At 43.8% G+C, this 23,277-nt stretch overlaps 1 protein-coding gene across 1 annotated transcript; it reads right to left on the minus strand.

The window, feature by feature from the left end:
• Positions 1–8,226: 8,226 nt before the first annotated feature.
• On the minus strand, positions 8,227–20,215 carry CMTM6 (CKLF like MARVEL transmembrane domain containing 6). Its single transcript, XM_006030213.3, has 4 exons — positions 20,207–20,215; positions 18,596–18,772; positions 14,578–14,676; positions 8,227–13,649 (listed from the first exon to the last, which is right to left on the minus strand). The coding sequence occupies exons 1-4, from the start codon at positions 20,213–20,215 to the stop codon at positions 13,497–13,499; spliced, it is 438 nt and encodes a 145-aa protein (XP_006030275.1). The 3' UTR covers positions 8,227–13,496.
• Positions 20,216–23,277: the final 3,062 nt, after the last annotated feature.

Genomic DNA, 23,277 nt, shown 5'->3' on the forward strand with positions numbered 1-23,277 from the left:
GTTTCACATCGTCAGCCAAGTAATTAGGAGTTCACCTGACCTCCTGTTGATGATGGCCACTATTCTGGTCTGCAATAATGCATACAGTGGAGAGAAAGAGGCATTGCCCTGCAGCAAAGCAAGTCATAGATGGTGCACTGCGCCTCTGATAACCTCTCTGTGTCTACTCCAACACCAAGAATGAAACCTTTCAAAATACATGACAGTCACAGACAAAGGAGCTCCCATCCCAGAACTGATCACACCTCTGCAGCTCCACTTTATAAAAGTCATTGTTTTGTATCTGACAGGAAAAATATTCCCTATAGATAAGTATAAGTAAGCTAAGATGTAAGATAAGCTTTAACATTTTATTTTAGATAGTAAGTTTTATTTTTCTCTCCCCTCTTTGCAAATAAGTGCCCTGCTATTTTGATATAGATATCCACTGTTTTATAAGTGATAATTATTACGTTTTGTATTGATATTTTTTACTGCTTTTATATTGTGTGATTAATGTTTTAGGCCTATATAAGTAAGTTAGCAAAAGTCATGTAACGTTTCCATCTTGTAATGTCAAACCTCCGTCTTAGCCCCATGCCTGGTTGTGTAACCCATGACTCACACCTACCCCTCCTATGTAACTTGGCTCCTGAATGAATGGGGATGAATGAGGGTGCTTGAGAGACAATGGCAGTAGGTCTAAAAATAGCTCCCTCTGAATGACCAAACAATCAACACCAAAACCTGGACCAACAACCCAGCCCTTGGAACCACCCATCGGCATTCAAGAAACAAAAGATGAGGCAACCCACCATTGTGCCAGGCTGCACATGCTCGGTAAGAACACCTGGAGCCCTCTGGGACAGGACTGACATTGCCTGGACAGGCCCTCCCCATAGGAGATCAGAGGTAGTCTGCCCCATAAAAAGGGGTAGTGAAGACTAACTCCTGGGGATGCCCTCTCCATCTGGACCAGCACCATGCCACACCATCTACCCACCCAGAGGCTCTGCCGGTGACCTCCCTCTGAACAACACCTGCTGGACAAAAACCCCTTTCCAGCCTGGATAGGTAACTATCACCCTCTACCCCCTCTTCAACCAAGGACTTGGACTCTGTTTCTCTTCCCTACCTGGACTCCAACCCTTCCACTGAGTCTCTTTCTCCTGCTGCCATTGTGTATGTGTGTGTGTGTGCGTGTGAACCAGTAACTTCATGGGGCTGTGTAGTGTGTGCTCTGTTTAATAAAACTGTTATTTGGACCCCTGAGTTGGGGTTTCCTTTACTACAGCCTGGCCCTGCTCCAATCTCTGCTCCTCGCCCCTCTAACTTCTGTCTCATTTTTCCCTCTCCTGCTTCTGGCTCACCGCCACCTCCAACACCTGTCCTGAGCGCCTCTCTGCTTCTAAACCCCCTGTTTCTTTGCCACTGTCTTATCCTCACTGCCTTTTCCTTTTCCCCTGAGCAACCAGGTTTCTGCCTCAGTTTCTTTCCTGGCTGTATCCTCCTTGCCACCACTTATCTGCCCCGCCCCCCAATATCTCAGCTGTCTGCCTCAGTTTCCAGCCCCAAACTCCCAGGTTTCTGTCTCTCTCTCTTTCCTGGCTGTCTCCTCCTTGCCACCAGGCTTCTTCTTTTTTTTTCCCCCCCCATGCACCAGTGGCCTCAAGTCACCCTGGGGCCACTTGATCTTAAGTAGCCCGAAGCCTCAGTTCCTCAGTCAGCTTCTCTCTAGCCCATCGATTATAATCATGGTTCTGGCAACTTTCACTCCCTACACTTTAACTCTCTCTCTCACCTTAACCTTCCCCCAAGTATCCCAGATACCCCAAGCACACACATATATACCGTACCATCCAAGTTGGGAACTTACCTATGTGTAGGTGGGTTGTATGTGTGTGAACTGGTGAGTGTGTGTGTGTGTGTGTGTGTGTGTAATATATATATATATATATAATCATTATGTGCATGATATATGAATTAGTGATCTGTGTATGTGTACTGAGTGTGCAGGTATTGACAATTGATTTTTGTCTAATTTTTAGTGTGTATGTGCTTGAATTGGTGATAGGTATGCATGTGCCTAGGCTGGTTTGGATGTGTATGTGCCTGAGCTGGTAGTGTGTGTGTGTGTGTGTGTGTGTGTGTGTGTGTGTGTGTGTGTGTGTGCGCGCGCACACCTAGTTGATTTGTGTGTTTGTATATGTGCAATTGTGTCACACCCTCTTGTCTAACAGTGCAATATTGAGATCCTGAGAGTTGGCCTAACCCCACAGGACAACAGCAGCTGGTTTGAAACTAGCCTTTGCTTCACATAGTACATTTGTGTAGCAGCACTCATTATGAGAAATGGGGGAGATGAAGTCAAAACAAATGTAAAATTTGAAGGGGAAGAACTGAATTCACACTGCATCAACTGATTCCTGTTGGCTATTTTGCCCTCTTGTGGACAAATTTCACTACAGCAATTTTCTAGCTGCCTTCAGAGCATCACATACACACAGAGAACTTGTGCTGACAGCACAACAGGTATACAGTAATTAGCATACAGCTGCTTAACACCTGGAATACTGGCACCCATGTGAAACAGGCTCCCATGTGCCACAGGGAAAAGAATCCAGGACTATTGAGCTATTGTAATCCCTGTCCATTTCATCTAATGGAAATTGGCTTAACTAACAATGTTTAGCAGGAAAAAAAAAGGCTAGGGAAAAAAAAACAAACTCATTCCCTCAGAGAATGAGCGAGAATAACTTGCTCTAGTTGCCTAGAGTACATAACTGTCCAGTATATGTAAGGAGGATATTAAATACACTCCGTTTGTGATGGTGATGAATGATGATAAACTGGTTTGAGGTAGCTTAGGCCTCCCTCTACACTTACAGGAATTATACAGTTGACTGGTTAATTGCATGATGAACTGAAACCAGCTACACCTGCAAAATATCAAGCCATACAAAGGTCCAGCCAGCTATAACGGTAGACATTGAAAATGTGTACTAATTTTATAGGTGGTTGCAATCCAGCTTGAATTTACACACGTAACAAAGAATATTGTGTGATAGCTAGCTGCTGGTCCTCTGGCATCGCAGGCTGCACTGCTCCACTCCAGTGTAAACTTCTCTGAAAAAGAACAAGGAGGAAACCTCTGGCTCAGCACAGATCTGAGCCCCAACTTTATACCCCCTACCCAGCAGCATGAAAGACAGGACAAATACTGCCTCCACCACCACCTGAGCACAGAGCAGGCAAGCATGGGGGGAGGAGGAACCCTGCCGGCCACAGTGCAAACCCAGGGTCTCTGAGAGAGCAACAAGCTTGGGGAGAGAAGAAATCCCAGGCTGAGGCCAGGCAGGGTATCCCCAACTCCCTGCACCCCTGGGAAGAAGTGGGGAGGATTTCCCATCCCCCTGTGCATACTGATGCCTGGGAGAACCACTGTGGCTGTGTGTAGTGGGGGGCGGCGGGGGGTGAGAGTGGGTGTCTCCTCCCTGTCTGCCCGCTTGTTGCTGCCTGGGCTGCAGTGTGGCTGGGCAGGGTGTCCCCCCCAGCTTCCTGCATGCGCTTGCTGCTGCCCAGGAGATCCTGGGGAAAAGACTGCTTAGTAGAGGCATCCTTCAGTGGTGCTGTTGGCCAAGGAGAGCTTCCCCAGCTGTGCAGCAGCACAAGCTGTTAATGGCTTTTGTCCTTTCCCCACCCCATGCTTGTGTAGCTGTACACATGGCACCATGTCTTCATTACACAAGAAAAGCTATGCTGCCATTGGAATAACATCTAGTTTCCTAGAATAAAGGTGGGCTGGGCAGTTAAAGAGGAAGATTTCCAAAGCAGCACAATGATCTGGGAGCACAAGTCTCATTAATTGGGCTCCTCGTTCCTTTAGGCATCTTCAAAAATCTCCCCTGAAGAGGTTTTCTAAAGGCCCTTTCTTTGCACATTAGGAAACAGGAGTGAAAGTCAATAGGGCCCAGAGCATAAAAAGCCAGAGATCTTACAAGAGGTAGAATTCATTACTTAGAGGGGGAAAGGAAAGAAGTAGTTTCATAAGTATATGGGGGGGCTGGAGACCTATGGGACTTAACAGCCGTGCTTGTCATATGAAGTTTTTTGTAGAGCTCATATGAAGACACATTCCTTTACTTTCCAGGTGATTGGTCTATCATCCACCTCCTCCAGTACCTGGGGACTGCAGCTGATAAGGCATTCCCTAAAAGCCCTTTAGCTAAACTGCTCTTTAGCTCTTGTTTCTGGGTGTATCTCCCTGCTTTGCTCTGTTGGTGGTCAGATTGACAGGAAAGCCCCCAGAGAGTGTTTGATTGTTAAGCCCATCCTAGGAATGTAACAAGAATGAGGTAAACAGCCCAGGAGGTGTCAAAGTGTAAATACTGCTATTCAGTATCACCTCTATGAAGGTGCAGCTTCCTGAGTGATTTGGGAGTCAGACAGACAAAGAATGTGGTGAGCAAATGGAAATAGTAATGAATTGACAGGCAAGAGAAAGGCTAGCTCTGTGCATCCAGCTGTTAGCTTGCAATTGGATGGTTCAAAGAACATATATAGATAAGTATTTTCTGGAGAGTTTTGGATTTGTGTTCCTTGGCATATCCCCACTCTCTGTTGGGCTGATGGGGCTATTTCTTTCCCTTTGGTTTCTTTTATTCACAGCAGCAGCAGGGCTGGAGAGCTGCCTCTGAAAGTCACAATAGGTCATAGGCAGACAAGGTTCTTTGGGTGAATCTGATATCTTTTCTTAGACCAACTTAAATAGTTGGAAAACAATTTTTAAGCAAGCATTCGGGTTCAAAAACCCTTCGTCAGGCTAAGGAAGTTTCAGCAGTTGGTGTGTGCTCTTCCTGGATGGAGTGAAAAGTAAAGAAGCCAGAGGCTGGGCTGGTATGCATACAAGACAGGTAGTCAGTGAAGATGTCGTTTGAGGAGTCAATGGGTGAGACACAGGCTGGGTGGGCGGGGAGAGAAGGGGGATGAGTAGTGGAGAAGTACCTGGGGAGTCAGATGTCAGGCAAGTTATAATGTGTCATAAATCCAATGTCTATATTTAGTCCATGATTTTTAGTATCCAGGAGGTTGATGAAGTGGAGTTCATAGGCTCGTCTCTGGGAATTGTTTGTAAGTTTCCTTTGAGGATCAGGACTGAGAGATTGGAGAGAGTAGTTTTCTTGTGAGAAATGTGCCCCCACAGGTCATTGGGTAGCAGTTTTGCACTGATGGTTGCGAAGGTAACCACAGGCCAAGCTGCAAGAAACCAGGGAATGGTACGAGTAGGCAAACAATGGAAGAATCTAGTCAGAAGCAGGGTGAAAGGTGTAGATGGGGTCTATTTATGCCTACAGATTGCCCTGGCACCATGTCCAAGAGTATGCATTGGCAGCTTGCCTGAATAATTTTAAACTGAATACAAATTCCATTGACTGTTGTCACATTAACATACAAACCTTCTTTACCAGATGAGAAGTTGGCCTTTGAATTCAGTAAAGAAAAAAAGAAAAGAAAATCAAGTAGTTGACCTGCTTGGTTCTTGATTACCAGTACTAGAGAGCAGTGCTTCTGGCTGAGCTCTTTACTCTAAGGAAGCAGTTCTCCCCAAGTAAAGAAAGACACTTGCAAGGTGCAGATGTATATACACTTACTTGGCAGGGGAAATACCATATTTTCAGCCTTGAATGACTCAGGTATAGTTAGAGGGTGAAGGCCTATCCCTTGCACAGTGGACAGGCTGGCCTGCGAGAATCTACAAATGCCTCCAAATGCAAGTATCATGGCTACACAATTGATGGTGATGGGAGATTGTTTTTCGGGCTTTCCCCCTCCTTTGGCATTTTGGCTAGGGACCAGGGAGGCTAAGGGGAATCTGAACTCCAAAGCCCCTGGGCTTGCACATAGGATGCCTACTATGGATTTGGGAGTATCTGAAGCCCTAGACTGATGCTTGCTGGTGGTAGCGCCGCACAGACTTGAATGATTGAGCTGTGCTCAGTCAAAATTTGGAACTTGGAATTTTGGAAGTGATTTGGCCCTGGAAACAAAATTTTAATAAAAGATGTGCATATATAGAAATTATATTTAAAAGGATGCAGAGATCATAGTGTAGCAAGAAACCTTTTTGCCTGCCTCCTCCATCAAATGTGAAGTTCCTCCATACGGCAAAAGCGCCTTTTGGGGATGCTTTCTCTTTTCTAGCTTTTCTTCCTTCCTGTCTCTCTTTCTTTTATTATATTATTATTATTTTGATATAATGTGTACTTTTAGTGAAAATAGAGCTTGTGGAAGCTGTTACAAATGTATTTTAAGTTTAAAAGTAAGTTGTACCATGTAACAACGTTAGCAAGGGCAGGAATCTCCATATGGAGCGGGTCCCTGAATGAGTCATGGTCAATTGTGTAACACAGTAGCTAGTCTGGATAAACAAGTTAATGAGCGGCAATTAACACCTACATACCACAGACTAAAGAGAGGAAAGAATCAATACCGAGCCAGGAACTCCCTGAAACTTCACTGTTAAAGGTCCGGAAGCCCCGGTTTGAACTAATCAACGCTGGAAACAGACCCTTGGGGCTGAAATACCCCCTGATCAACCACTTCCAGAGCTTCCTCATGGCAGTGAATCAATCAAAATTCATCAACAGACTCCCAAGACTGCACATACCTGTGGACATGACCCCTGGGGCTGACAGCTGCCATCCAGCAGCTGCCAAGAGAGACGTCCCTCAAAGTCAACGATCCCTGGATTGGGTAAGCCCAAGAATTGGGGAGTCACCAAAGTCTGCCAGAGAGGGATAAAAGGCAGCAAAGAATGACCCCCAATAGCGCCCTTTGACCTGCCCAGCACCCTGCCTGTCTGGTCAGAAGTACCAGCTGGTGACCCCCTTCTGAAGCAACATCGCACTGACAGAAGCCTTGACTGGCCATCAACGGTGGACTCCAGCACTTGGGAATAGGTATATCTTGACACCAGTAGTGTTCATAGCTAGCTACTGTGAGAGAGAGAGTGTGTGCGCGCATTTTTTGAGGGGATCAACACCAAGATTTACGGTCTGACTTTTGCATCCGTCCAATAAACTAGAATTTTATGATGATCTTGTGAGTTGGTCCTTTGTAGCCAACAATAGCAAGCAGGTGCTGCCTGTGTATAATTGAAGTGAAACAATTGCTTTTGGGCTATACTCTGCCCTATTATACTGGTGTAACTCCATTGCTGTTCAGGAGTTCCTCTAGATTCATACCAAAACAGCAGGATTTGCCATTATGAGTGGCAATACAAACTTTGTATCCATGAAACTATACCACGTGGTCATCCTACAGTTTTTACATTGGTGTTGCCCTTGACTCCTGAGTTACTGTTTGTTCCCTACTAATCCACAGCTGCAATATTTGTCTTTGGTTCCTTATACTTGTGACTGACAATTTTCTCTCATTAAAGCACATTTAAAATTAGCAGAAGGCCTTTTCCACAGCAATCCCTGACAAATAATACACTCTGACAACTGCGGTAGGGCCATGATTCCTCTCTTACTTCACAATGCAGAGAAATACCTCAACTTATTTCAGTTTCAATGAATAAGACTAAAGCTGTGCTCTCAGAGCATATCTGCAGGCATGTCACCATAATTTGGGAGTTGTCATCATATAAAGGGCAGATAGGCTCAGTGGAATGGAACAAACCACCCACAGAACAATGGCAACAATAATAGCTTACAACTTGCAATTTTTTTGGCAGACAGCATTTCCAATTACAGATGTCCCCACTTCTGTTCCTACTCAAATGAGTAGTCTAATGACCTATATTCACTAAGTTAAGGTAGATGCACTTCCCCCAAAACAACTGTCTGGTTTGTGAAAGGAAGGATTATAAGTGTCACTCATTTTTTTCTCTAAGTGCCCCAAGGAAGAATAAAATATTCAGAAAAGCAGCATTGGAATGGGATGTTCCATGCTAACCTACAGGAAACTGCAGATGTGAAATCTGTTTTGAAAGGACTGTTTTAGCCCCAGGCTCTTGCCCACAGCAGTATCAACCATATTTCAGAAGATGCTTTGAGAAAACTCCCAGTGAAGTATCCAACTTTGTGGATCTGTAAACTAAATTCAACTACCCAGATCAGCACAGACAAATGGCCCCTAACCAGGAACTTTAGCATGAAGCAATTTCCTGCAGTTTCCACTAACAGAAGTGGCTACTAATACCAAAATGCTAGCAGCTGAGATGAGAAACAATGTGAGCAAGCAATTTGTTAATCCTTTATTTAAAATGATTACAAAATTTTAGAAATTTCATAAGACAAAAAAAATGCATTAAAAAGACCACAGGCTTAGAGAAGGAGAAAATACTTAAATATATGGAACCACTTTGATTGACATTTCAAGGTATGTGCAGCAAAAGCTAAAGAACCATATATAATTTACATATATAATTATTATATTTCCCTTATTCAATAACTAATAGTTCTCAAGGCATGAAAATAACATGCATTAATTTTGCTACCATTCAAAATTATCTAGGATGATATAAAACTGGGGACGGTCATGTTTGGGGCAAGTGGTTGGACCAGATGACCTCCTGAGGTCCCTTCTGACTAATTTTCTATGATTTTATGATGCACACTCAGCATTTATAGTGACAAAAGAAAACAGTCAAAAGGAATTGTTTCCTGCATTAGACAAGGCACTGCCAGTTTAGTGAATTGGTGCAATTACATATACTTTTCTAAAAAAAGCTTACAAGGATATCTTATTGGAGGTTTCACATTTCTATTGCACAAATTAGTTGCTGTGTTTTGAATAGAATTGAAATCAACACAAATACAACTGCTGTCAGGCCAAAGACTCTTTACAGAGCTCTAACCACACTGTGAAATATCCCCCTGCTTTCTAGAGATGGAGTAGAGCTTTAACAACGAAGTGCCTTAAAAAGGATGCTGATTTTTTTCCTCTCACTGGTATTCTAATTTTAGGTTAAAACAGTATGGGTTAAATATTAAGTAAAAAATAAGACTGTTTCCTCTAAACATTGTCATATAATATTCAAGGGGCTCCCAGGCCTTTCATGTCACTTCCTCCCTTTATAACTGGTCCTCAACAATCCTGTGTGCTCATCCTCATAGTACTTCAAGTTATACACATTGTGGAAACTGGTGGGAAGATTCATTGGCTCTGCCTGGTGTCTCAGACTTAGTCTACAATATAGTGTTTTGCTGGCAGAACTCTGTGTTCACATGCTAAGGCAGCCATGGCACCCTGCCCCAATCCAGCAGAATTATTTCACCTCTGCTGAGTGGAGGGGGGGCTTCTCCTGCCACTCAGCTAACAGTTTGCATAGACATTCCTATGCCTTTGCCTAGCTGCTGCAGTCCATTCAATGCATTGTAGAGCTGTGCCTCCAGGATGTGGAATGGAGCCACAGAAAGATGCAACAAGGCCACAGGGGCTCAGTGTGGCAGCTTCGGAGGAGTGGCTGCTGTCTGCTACCAGGACTTCAGAGAGGTGAGTATAGACAGCCTTACATGGGCCAGTTAGGAGAGACCAAAGCTTCTCACAGTGTGCTCAACCAGAGCAGGCTCATAACACCACAGAGCAGACAGCCCTCCCTTGCAGGTACAATGTACAGACTTCCTATAAAAATGATTCTCTTCCACAGTTTTTATGATTAAGTGTTCCAAACAACAACACTTTAGTCCAGTTTCAATAGACACTCGCTCGCTCGCTCGCTCACTCATTTACATGCACTTTGGAACCATGTGTTAAAAAAAAAAAAAAAAGAAAAAAGCAAAACAAAAAAACCAAAGACCATCTGATCCTAGAATCATCCGATGGGGAACGTCCAGCTGGTTCGAATGAGCTTTTACAGCAATAGAATTGCTCCACTTAGCGTACAAAGGTGGATTGGCTGGAGGATTTAGGCCAATCATTTTCTTTTCCCTGAGGTTGGTATGGCGCACTGCCTTATCCAAACTTTTGTTAGGAACTGTATATTGTCATCACCTTATAGATAAACTCAATTAAACAACTGCAGGCTGGTCCAGTAGTAGTTGCCACAGGAGATGGTTAGATAGCCAACTGTCTGGCAGCCAGGGTATTTAGGAATGTAGCAGGTCTCGCTTCTCTCCATAGAAATCTCCTATGGCTAATCAGAAGGCAGAACTAATTTATTTTCCAAAGGTCATCCATTCTTTTTTCAAAACGTAGTTGATTGTATTGTTTTTTCATTCCTTTCTATTGGAAAAAGGCACTTTCAGCTTCTCCCTAGCTTTACAAGACAAATGATTTGACACTCCATTCCACATGAAGGTCACCCCAATGGCTACTGTTGAGGGTGGAAACCACACTACAGAGGCACTTAAAATGAAACTGGATAACAAATGAGGAAAAACTTGCTGCAAAAAACAATGCTGATTTTGCATGAGGGAGGAAGAAAAACAACAATGGATGGCTTGGATGCTGCTTTATACTACAGGTGTCAAGAGTACTTGGCCTTTTAGCTAAAATCAAGCATGACAGAAGGCATCCAAAACCCCAGGCCTCTGTGCCTGAGGCTTGCATGTAAGATACTAGCCTGGATATGAGGGGTGGGGGGGAGGTTGGTAATCTGAACTCCCAGATCTGGCCTGGGAAGTAAGATGCTGGCCCAGCTGAAGTTATAATACCCATGGATTTTTGTAGACACAGTTAAACTCCAACTCCAATTGAGCAAAGCTCATTAATTGGCTATTTGGGATATAAATAAAAAAAATCAAAGTACTATACAGAGGTAGGCAAGCAAATGCATTTGCCATTTTTTTTTAGCAGTAAGACCATAAGACTGGGAGTCATGAGGGCTGAGTTCATGTCACAGTTCTGCCACCCACTCCCTGCAATGCCTTGGGGAAAAAAATAACTTGAATTTCTCTTTATTTCACTTCCCTCAGCTGTAAAGGGAATATAATCATTATTTACCTTGAGCACAAAGCACTTAGATAGATATATCTGAGGACTCAAAACTATTATGTACAACTCAAAATTCTTCCTTTTGTAGAAGGCCTCCCAAGAATAGTGCTATTTAAGTCCATATCATCCTACAAATCAATAGATGTCTACCACCAGCAATACCTCCACTTCTGTACGGCACACTGGAAGTATATGGATTCTGTGTTGCCTGAGAGCTGAGTTCTAAACAGGCAGAACAAACAGGCTGGCTTTTATACAATGGTAGCCCTCAGCCTTTCTAATATAATAACATTACAGTGCTATTTTTACATTTAGCTAGAACTTTAAAAAACAAATCCATAGATACTTTTGATATGAGGAACAAGAATCTAGTAAAAACAACATATAGAAACATTAACAGATACTAAGTCAAAAAAAAGGGACAATGTTCACTGTAGTGACAGATACCAATTTCAAGTTATGGAATTACATGTGATATTGCCAATGACAACATATTACATCTTCGGAAGTACTGTTTGGAAAGACGCTCTTTAGTTTGCTTTCTGAACACCCACAGTACCAATTCCCAACAGCAGTAATAACCATTTTCCATGTGCAGGTTGAGAGTAGGCTTTAGTGCAGATATGCAGAAAATACGAGCATTTGTCTGACAGAACAGCCCTTTTTCCAAAGAAATAGAAAGAGAATACATATGCATTGCTGATGGCATGCTACAGAGTAAGCATGAAGCCCCATCATTCATGCAAACCACCCAATACCTCTTCTACATTCCTTCAGTAAAGTGTAGTGTTAAGGGTGAATCTTTGAGAGTAGACACATTATAAGAAAACAAACACAGATCCATCAGGGGATGAGAGCCTTGGAAAAGACTCTGATCTCATTTTCAAGGCCTCAAAGGCATTTCTGCAACCTCCACATCTTGTTCTGAAAACCCGGTGAGAGTGCCTGACACCCTCAGTCTCAGTGCTGCTCTAAAAGTTTAAAGGCAATTGTTTCATCATAGGAAATGGTGAAGTGCTGTGGGGAAGTTAATGTCTCAAGCCATGGAAGACAATGCATGTCGTGAAAACAGACAACTACTTTGCATTATCAGCCTTTTTTGTTTGTTCTAATATTTTGTCCCATCTCCTACTCTCCTTTTCTACTACCACTTACCCTGCACATATAGTTGTCCTATTTTCCTCTTCCGCCACCAGATCTCTGAGGAATGCCTTTCTACCTCTTAGCTCTCAAGTACAGCTCTATTGATCAGGACTCCAGCACTGTCTAGTCTTATAGTTCTCATGTAACTATAGGTTGTTGTTTTAAGATTAGAATTTTACACAGCTGTTTGCTTGGTTATTTATCCATTCAACAGAGCTGGACTGTACCACAAGAATCTCAAACTATTGCATGTATACAGGCAATGAAGAAAATAAATGTAGGCTGTTCCTGGCCAAATTCATCTTAATTATGCAGAAGCAAATTGCGCAAGTTGTTTAATACATGTGATAGGCACTGGAGAGCATCTAAGTTCAATGTTCTCCCTGGTGAAGCTTAATAAAAATAAAAGCCTAAAAATACTTCTTGTGCTGCCTAGTAAGAAAAGGTGAGAATTTTTTTGTTTTGTTTTGGTAATATCTTTTATCAGACCAACTGTGTAGTTGGGAGAGATATTAAACAAGCTTTCAGGCACAAGGTGACCTTTTATCCCTTTTTCTGTTTATAGGCAATTCTGCCTCCTCTCAATTCTCTTTCATCTAATATGAAAATATTTGTCCCTTAGCTTATGAAGCAAGTTTATTTCAAGTTTCTCTTGAAGTTTTTATGGCTTTTTAGCTATTTTAAGTGCATTAGATATGACTTCAAAGTTTCAGAACTGCGGAATGCAAAAATGGCTGCAGGATCCACAATGTGTCTATTGCCAAAAAACAATTGGCCAACTGTATCTTTCACTGGGTGCCTTATACCGACTGTCAGAGAGAGAATCTAGAACTAAAATAAGAATCAAACTGTTTCAGCAGCTAGAAACTTCTGTAAGATTCAAGCAATGTCCCTTTTATAGGTATAATTTAACTGACACCCCTCCCCCCAAACAAGAAACAACTATGCTGTACTAATTTATAGTAAGCATCTAAAACAAAGGTGAATGTCACCAACATAGATTAGTGAGAATTAAGCAGAATTCTAACCCTGCCCTGCTGTACTCCATACAATTTTAGTACTGTATTTTAAACATAGATCTTGAAATTCAAGCACACACTATTGGTGTATATCATTCTTTGCTCTTAAGGTCTTATAAGCAAATGAGAACACTGATTAACTATTTTGTTTAAAGAAAAGAATTCTGGATGGAGACAGCTTCTTCCTTTTGAAGTGCGCATCTTCAACAATTATTAGTCAGGACAAGTTATCTGGTGAATTGTATAAATCATGATACCTGAGAGACTGTTGTTAAGAAATGTAAGAGTCTATACAAGTTTTTGGTACTCAGTATGAACAAAGTTGGTTAGAAGGGAAAAACAGAAAGAAGACAGTAACTGTCAATGTAGTAAAGTATTTCATCTGGATTTAACTAATAGAAAGAAACAGACTTTTTAAACTTTGGCTTCACTTTTCAGTGGCTGATTTTCTGGTGTTTCCTGTCGGTCTGGGTTCTCTGCTTTCTTTTCATTGGCTGGTTTACGTCTTTTCATAAGCATATAGATAAGATCACCCAAAAATGCTAGACTTGCCAGAAATCCAAACACCTGTGGAAGTGAAAGAAAAAGTTAGTTGTTTAACATATATGCATAAATATTAAATGTTGCTGCAGCATTGGCTGAGAACCTGATACAAGGGAACAAATCCTTTTCCACAGGGAAAAAAAAATATGCATCTTTTGTGTACTTTTCCTGCACACTAATGATCAGGGTACATTAAGCTTCCAGTCTCTTTATGCTCACAATTTAATTCTTATCAGAGACTGGTCAAAATGTTTACTTCTAGCATATCCTGTGTAGAAGCACTTCTTAATGCTTGAATTGCAGTTGGTGCAATTCATATTCATATTATGATAGGACTGAATATGTCATATTTAAAAAGTTTCTTAATACACTACCAGAGGCAGAAATTAATACATTTTTTACAGAAGTGCTGAATAAGGTGTGGCTTGGGCAGAAGCCAATCAGTATTAAGTCAAAATCATGAAGGAGAAAATGATGCCATTGGAGGGCTAAGTAGATCTGCAGAAATCTTTACTGGGTATGCAAGTAAGAAAATTGCACCTTGATTTCCTGATTTATTGGCTTGCCATTCCTAATCACAAGAATTGACTGGAACAGTGTGCATTTATGTGACGCTTTAAGAGAGTTACATTTTATAGAGCTGACTGCAACCAACAAAATCACAAGATTTAAGAACAAAAATTCCGTTTCTGCTCACTCCAGAAAAAATCTTATGGAAGTATTCAAGTCATGCTATGCTTTCACAAATCTATATTAAAGTATATTCCTGTGCACATTTATGTTCTTCCCACAAATGCAATAAGTCAAACTGAGTTTGGGGCAGAAGTTCTTAACATTTACCATTTTCTGTTAGTTCACGGATAACATTCTTTGATACTGATGGTTTAAAAAATGACAGAAGGTTTAACAGTAAACAAGGTATGAAATAGAAATACAGGATAAAAATACTTACTATTGCAAGAGTTTCAACAGATGACTTGTCATTGGTTGCAGCAAACACAATTGAAGCTAAGATAAAGAAACCGCTCACTATTGTTGTGGCCACAAAATCCTGCAAATAGGCAAGATTATTATTACAAATAAAATACCCATTAAAAGAAGTAATATTAGGAGTGCCCAAGGTAATCTGAGACTGAAGTCAAATGTGAGCCCAAACATTCTTACAAGTCTAGGAAAATTTGTCTTTCAAATAGGATATAAGAAAGCGTTCAACTCCAACAGTTGGGAAAGGCGTCTGCATTGCATTACTCTTTCTAGTCCGTCCCCATAATGCCTGGAGTCAATCTAACTTTTCTCAGAGTATTCTGTATTCAGGAAAGTCTGTTTAGCTTTCCTAATTTCATTCAATATTTAAAAGATATGGAGAAAAGAAAGCAAATTCATTCTTTCACTACAAATACTCTCCTATCTTTATCCCTTCAATCAAAGAATGTATAATTGTTTGCTATGAGATGCAACAATTCTCCAGTAGGAAGGATTCTTATATACACAATACTGTATCATGTTCTCTTTAACTATGCTCACCGACACTTACTGTCAGTATCGTATCTTCTGAAATGTAAGGAGCATAATTGGAGTCTGAAAGGAGGTGGGTAAGGGGCAAGAAACAATTGTATAAATTAAATTGAAGAAACAGACACATTCTAAATAATTAAATGAAATATTTTGCAAGATAAACCCACCAGTATGTGCTGGCAACATACTGTCCCCAAAGATATAATTTAGGAGCACTGATAATTTGCATGACAGAACATTAAGTCCTAAAGCCCTTTGCACAGATGTGCAGATCTATGCTACTGACTCATCCCAAAAGTAAGATCAGTCTCATTGCAAATCATCTCATTAGCTCCAACTCATAAGAATGAAATGCAGACAGTGTAAAAGGCAAGAGAGGATCTTTTACAAGATAAAATATGAGAAGTGGGGGTAAGTCAGGGGAAATCTCAGGTGAGGTTTCAATTTGCTATTTAAGTTGAGAACGAAAGAAATCCCCATAAGCGAAGATGTGTTTGTGCAGTCAGGCTGCAGTGTTGTAGTTGGGATGATCTACGAAATATGTGGAAGCAAGGCTCTTAACACTATCTTTTACTGGACTACCTGTATAGTTGGGAGAGATGTTAGACAAGTTTTGGGGCATAAAATACCCTTCTTTAGGTCTGCGTGGCATGTTTGTTCACATTTCACATTTCACCCTCCATCCGAGGGTGCTGAAGGCACTGGCCGACATCATTGCAGAGCCACTGGCGGGAATATTTGAAAGCTCGTGGCGCACGGGCCAAGTCCCGGAGGACTGGAAAAGGGCCAACGTGGTCCCCATTTTCAAAAAGGGGAGGAAGGAGGACCCGGGCAACTATAGACCAGTCAGTCTCACCTCCATCCTTGGCAAAGTCTTTGAAAAAATTATCAAGGCTCACATTTGTGAGAGCCCGGCAGGACAAATTATGCTGAGGGGAAACCAGCACGGGTTCGTGGCAGGCAGATCGTGCCTGACCAATCTAGTTTCTTTTTATGACCAGGTTACGAAACGCCTGGACACAGGAGGAGGGGTGGATGTCGTATACTTAGACTTCAGGAAGGCCTTTGATATGGTATCCCACCCCATACTGGTGAACAAGTTAAGAGGCTGTGACTTGGATGACCACACAGTCCGGTGGGTGGCGAATTGGCTGGAGGGCCGCACGCAGAGAGTCGTGGTGGATGGGTCGGTTTTGACCTGGAAGGGTGTGGGAAGTGGGGTCCCGCAGGGTTCGGTCCTTGGACCGATACTCTTTAATGTCTTCATCAGTGACTTGGACGAGGGAGTGAAATGTACTCTGTCCAAGTTTGCAGATGACACAAAGCTATGGGGAGAAGTGGACACGCCGGAGGGCAGGGAACAGCTGCAAGCAGACCTGGACAGGTTGGACAAGTGGGCAGAAAACAACAGAATGCAGTTCAACAAGGAGAAATGCAAAGTGCTGCACCTAGGGAGGAAAAATGTCCAGCACACCTACAGCCTAGGGAATGACCTGCTGGGTGGCACGGAAGTGGAAAGGGATCTTGGAGTCCTAGTGGACTCCAAGATGAACATGAGTCGGCAGTGTGACGAAGCCATCAGAAAAGCCAATGGCACTTTATCGTGCATCAGCAGATGCATGACGAATAGGTCCAAGGAGGTGATACTTCCCCTCTATCGGGCGCTGGTCAGACCGCAGTTGGAGTACTGCGTGCAATTCTGGGCGCCGCACTTCAAGAGGGATGCGGATAACCTGGAGAGGGTCCAGAGAAGGGCCACTCGTATGGTTAAGGGCCTACAGACCAAGCCCTACGAGGAGAGACTAGAGAAACTGGATCTATTCAGCCTCCGCAAGAGAAGGTTGAGAGGCGACCTTGTGGCTGCCTATAAGTTCATCACGGGGGCACAGAAGGGAATTGGTGAGTATTTATTCACCAAGGCGCCCCTGGGGGTTACAAGAAATAATGGCCACAAGCTAGCAGAGAGCAGATTTAGACTGGACATTAGGAAGAACTTCTTCACAGTTAGAGTGGCCAGGGTCTGGAACGGGCTCCCAAGGGAGGTGGTGCTCTCCCCTACCCTGGGGGTCTTCAAGAGGAGGTTAGATGAGTATCTAGCTGGGGTCATCTAGACCCAGGACTCTTTCCTGCTTATGCAGGAGGTCGGACTCGATGATCTATTGAGGTCCCTTCCGACCCTAACATCTATGAATCTATGAATTTAATTAAAGACTGTTTGCTTGTAAGAGTTTTGGTAAACAAAGGTCTGTATCCATGCCACTAACACGAAGGATTTTAGAATTATTAAAAATGAGAATATTTACATATTCTCTTAATCTCTCTTAGCATGACATATATAAATAAATGAAATCAGTTTTGCTCTTGAATTCTCAATAAAACTGTGTTTGGGTTAGTAAAGAATATCTGGCTTTTTTGAAAGAAACTATTCCCGTTAGAATTTAGCAAAGAAGCAAATATATTTCCTGGTCTCACCTTTTGTTAAACCTGACCTATGGCTACCCATTTGACCATTTTTGTTTGCAATATGGGAGAGAGACAGGAACAGCAAGGGAGAGTGTATGCACATGCACAGAAGGAGGGACTCTGCACGTCTTGTACAGAAGTTCTACTAATTCTTTTCCTTCTAGTTTATTAGAGACAAGAAAGCTCAGATGAGCCCATCTTGGAATAGGGCTGGATTTTTTTTTTAAATAGTGTTTTTCATACCAAAGAAATCCTAACTCACTTTACACAACTGAGGTTAAAACAAACATAGCAATCTCCTGCAGAACCAGAAGTGAAAGGGTTAAATTCTTTCTTTTAAAGGGTTTGTGTTATGTAGCAAGTCAGACTAGTTGTTCATAATAGTCTCTTTTTACGTTAATCTAGGAAACCTAATGATACCAAAGGAGAGGCACGTGTACGCTCAGAAAACCTGTTTAAAGAAATATGCTTAGTGACCCTTAACTAAACCTATTAACCCCCAGTCTGTTATTCATCCAAGGAAATCTTATTTGGATGTCCCACCAAATAATCATGTTTACCACACCTTCCTCCTCAGAACAACATGCACTGGCACAGGACTTTTCAGGCAGTCACCAACCCCTTTCTTCACTTTCTCTCTTACCCACCAAATCAGGGGCATGGAAAAGAGCAACCCCAACTAAAGAGAGACTAAAAAGAACAGCCTGTTTCCGTGAAGAGCCAAGTGGTCTTCCTAGTTCTTGAGGCCCAAAAATGAAGCACCGTATCTCATAATTGCTAACATAAAAATGTTAAAAAATTGTTTATGTAAAGGAGATTCTTAAAGTTGATTATGCTCCTATGTAACATGATGTTTTAAAGAGGCACATGGAAGAACAAGCAAATCACTGTATATACCTTGTTATCAAATAATATCAATCCTCTAAACTCGTATATAAAGGTGGATTATGACAGAAAACTTAAATTTAAAGAAAAATAAATATCATCCTTACTGTTTTTCTGATACTGTCATCCCCAAATCTTTCATACAAAGTAGTGCAATACACGACCAGTAGCAAGAGGCTCAGAAGCACGGCACTGCAGCTTACAAATTCAAAGAAGTAAAGGCCGCCGCATAAGGTGCAGCTCTCCACCACTTCTTCACAAACGAAAGCTACAAAGGAAAATAACTGTGGAAAAATAGGAATTATTCAAGTTAGATAATTACTTCACTAATGTCTGTACCAGGCAATTGAGTCACTTATCTAAAACCTAGTGAAAATAACTATCTGGAAGAAAGAAGGAACATAGACTTGCAGTTTGTGACCTGACAAACACCAAACTAAATACTTGGTATGTGTAGAAAAGCTATATTGCTGTTAAAATTAAGCACTGTATCTTGTATAAACTAGGTCCACCTGAACAAAAAGCACTAAACCAGGCAGCCACATAGCTTCTTAATTTTACAGTAAAGATAAATAATGCATGTTTTCCTGTAACTGACAGGTAGAGGCCAACTGGAAATATAGGGTATAAAAAACAAAAAAATTCAGTCAGTGAATTCTCTGGCTGCCTATTGGCAAATTGTAAGATCACATGTAGTCTCATGTGCACTGGCTGGTATTCACAGCCAGAAGGCAAAAATGGGAATGTTAAAGAAATGGCAGAAGATGATAATTCAAATGGGCTCCTACACTGCAGTTCTTCCTGCAGCGCTGCTGGAGTGTTTGAACCCTCTGATGTACTGCACATTGCATTCTAGGTAAACACTCCCCCCTAAACTGCATTTCCAAAGAGACTATGGCAGAAAGCAAATATTTCCATTTGGACTCAAGTCAGATACATGTGCTGTTCCATCTCCCCAGAAGTCTACCCAGTGGGGGTGCATCAATAAAGATTTTTTTGGCTGATACCGACGGCCGATTATTAACCAGCCATATCGGCTGGTACAGGGGCAATATGCAGCCTGACAGCTTGAAGAACAGCTCCCTGCTGGTAAGTCGGGGTCGGGGGACGGGACGGGACAGGACGGGACAGGACGAAGAGGGGTGGGAGCAACAGATCAAGGCCCCCATGGTGAGGGAAGGAGAGGGGCAGGGGCAGATGCTGCCCAGCCAGGGCAATGAAAGCAACCCTACTGGAAGCAGGGCAGAGCCATGGGTGGGCTCATCCAGGGGGCATGGTGGGGTGGGGCGAGGTGGCACCCCACCGTTGTGCACACCCCTCGGGGAAGCATGGGGGTCACGGTTGGGCCAAGGCTGTGCTTGGGGCAGGCGGCAGCAGTGCTGGGAGGGGTGGCCACAGGGTGAGCTAGTGTCACTTCAAAATCACCAATGCCACTGCCACCCACCCCACTCCCGCCTATCCCAAGCACACCCCCAGCCCCGTACCCACTGCTGGGAAAAGGCTGAGCAGCTCCGTCCCACTCCTGATGGGGTCACTTTCACTGCCCTGGCTGTGCAGTGCTTGCCCCTGCCCCAGCTCCACTCCCTCCCTCACCATAGAGGCCTTGCTCTGCCGCCCCGCCCCCACCACTTTACCGACCAGACACTGCTCTCCAAGGTGCTGGGCTGCATTCCTGGCTACATGCATGCTGCAGCTGCGCTCATGCACACAGCATTTACTGGTGACATTATCGACTACACTGGCCAAAAAAAGCTGACTGCCAATAACGTTAATTTTCCTTTTATTGGTGCCAATCCAATAGGTGATCAATATATTGGTGCATCTCTACTACCCAGACTTCACTGCACTGTATATCTAAAGAAAAGAAGCCAATTACCCTTTAAAGAAAACTTTAAATACAAATATTTGAATACCAAATTTGAGAACCAGGCTCCCCACAAACAAGAAATGTTTCTCTGTTTTGAAGGAAGTAGATAAAAGAATCTTTCCCCTAGCTGCATACCCTCAACTAAAATTTGCTACACAGATGCCATTTTTTTCCCCACAAGGTTGCTATATCTGCTGTTGTAGGAACCATTTTCTATAATATTATTCTACTTAAAAGAATATTTAAAAATTGATGCATAATTTACTGTGCAATTCTTGATGCCTGTTCCGATAACAGGCTTGTCAAATGATAACAGAACTGAATAAATGACACTTGTAGGTCTATCAGATTTGTAAGCTATTTTACGATATTCTCTAAGCTTTTGTGCAACAATTTTGTTTGCAATTGTGTCATTCTGGCCACTGTCCTACTGCTAGACTTCCCCGCCCTACATAGCCAACATCAGGTACAAAATCTATTAGTGTGGCTTCACTAGCCTAAGACATTCAGGTACAGAAAACTTGACTAGCCATAAAATTAAAAGTACATTGATAATGCCTTTTTTTTCCATGCCCAACCAGTCACCTCAGTAAAAATAATTCCTTGTATCCTAGGAAGCCTTCCTAAATGCTGGGCTTACCTTTATTTAGGCATTTACCAAATACTACTCTCTGGGAGCTCCCTGCTAGAAAAGAGCAGGACCAATTTAGAGTGGTCCCATGAATACTAACCAGGTTTTATCAGCATTTCATTCACAGTCAACTGTATCAAAGGCCACTGCAAGATTTAGTAAGATCAGCAGGGCACAATTACCCCTGCTGATCTCCAAGTGAAGATCCTTGACCAATGCCATGAGCATAGTCTCTGTGCTATATCCAGGGCAAAAGCCAGATTGGCAAGGGTCCAGAAATCTGATGGCATCCAGATGCACCTGGAGCTGTCCAGAGACCACCCGTTCAGTGACCTTTCACAAAAAGGAGAGACTGGAGGCAGGACAGTAACTGGCTGGGGGGCAGTCAGCATTCAAGCTTACTGAGTAGGAGCTGGACAGGACTCTTGGCCTGCATTATCTAATAAAACATGTTCACATATCCTCCACCTTTCACAGGCTCTATCCACAATGGCAAATTTCAGATTTATATTTTACATCTCTTGCTGTAACAGCAGAGGTTGTGATAGAGATGAGCATTTTACCAGCACTCTAGTTGTGATCATCTAACTCAGGGGTCGGCAACCCCCGGCACACGTGCTAAGCACAGCACATGAGGCCATTTTCTTCAGCACGCGTTGGGGCCAGGGAGGCAGCAGCTGTTTGCAGCCTCCCGGCTGCAGTCAGCTCCAGGTCTGGGTAGCTGCGGCCAGCCAGGAGCAGGCAGCTGGGATGCTGCAAGCCCTGCTGGGAGCAGCCTGGGCACCGTGGCTATCAGCAGCTACTCAGAGCCGGGGCCAGCTGCAGCCTGGAGACTACAAACAGCTGCTGCCTCCTGGCTCCAATGGGTGCAGTGCCGGCACCTGCTGCCTTCCCAGAGCCCGGGCCGGGAGGGCAGCAGCTGTTTGCAGCCTCCCGGCTGCAGTCAGCTCCAGGTCTGGGTAGCTGCGGCCAGCCAGGAGCAGGCAGCTGGGATGCTGCAAGCCCTGCTGGGAGCAGCCTGGGCACCGTGGCTATCAGCAGCTACCCAGAACCTAAGGCAGCTGCAAACATCTGCTGCCTCTCCACCCTGGCCCCAGCCCCATCTGCCTCCCAGCCCCAGACCCGGCCCCAGGGACGCAACACATACTGGCGATGCTCCCCCCATTGTACTGCCCTCACCACTTCTGCAAAGCAGTGTTGGAACCCGGCATAGCAGGGCACACTGGGGGGTGGAGAAAGCTGCCTGCCTGCTCCCAGCTCCCCACTGCCCTGCCATACTTCCCCTGCAGGTGGGGGCATCAGAGAGGGGCACAACCCTGAGCTGCTCCCCAGTGTGCACAGGAGCAGCATGGGCAAGTGTGGCAGGGCAGCAGGGAGCTGGGAGCAGGCAGCTTTCTGTGCCCACCACTGTGCCCTGCCATGCCAGGTTCCAATGCTGCTTTGCAGAAGCAGTGAGGGCAGCACAGCAGGGAGCATCGCCAGTATGTGCTGCCTCCCTGGAGCCTGGGGCCGGGTCTGGGACTGGAAGACAGCTGGGGCCATGGCCGGGGCCAAGAGGCAGCAGATGTTTGCAGCTGGCCCAGGTTCTGCATAGCTGCTGACAGCCACAGAGCCTGGGCTAGGGAGCAGCAGGGCTGAGGGGCAGGGGCTTTGGGTGGGAGGCAAGGGTCATGAGCAGGGCTGGGGGGCAGGAGCTTGGGTGTGGGGTAAAAGTCATGAGCAGGGCTGGGAGGCAAGGGCTTTGGGTGTGGGGCACAGGGCAGTAGGGCTGAGGGGCAAGGGTCATGAGCAGTGCTGGGGGGCAAGGGCTTTGGGTGGGGGGCACAAGGCAGCAGGGCTGGGGGGCAGGGGCACAAGCAGGGCATCCTGCCATGTACCCCCGCCCTCATTTTGTTTTTCTGGCATGCCAGCACTCCGGCACCTTCCAAGGTAGGCATTGTGGGGGTTTTCAGCACTCTGGCCAAAAAATGTTGCCTACCCCTGATCTAACTCTATTCTAAATAGGTGTGGGTAGAGGCAAGAGTAAGAGACCTGTCTAAAACATGGAATCTGTTGATGCTACCAAATGCAGAATTGCAAAATAGCAAAATCAGGATCCTGTAATTCACCAGAGTGAACAAGATTAAAAGCCAATGGCATTATACTTTCAGCACTACTAATGTCCACCAGATTTAGTTGTAAGAAGCATAACACTCGTCCCTGACTCCAAAGTTATGTGCTTTAAAGTGTTCAATGGAAAAAGCAAAACTTGCAAGAGAGATGCTACAACTTAACATCACCTCCTGCCAGTT

The sequence above is a fragment of the Alligator sinensis genome, unplaced genomic scaffold (assembly GCF_000455745.1).
Source record: "Alligator sinensis unplaced genomic scaffold, ASM45574v1 scaffold181_2, whole genome shotgun sequence".
Classification (NCBI taxonomy): Eukaryota; Metazoa; Chordata; order Crocodylia; family Alligatoridae; genus Alligator; species Alligator sinensis.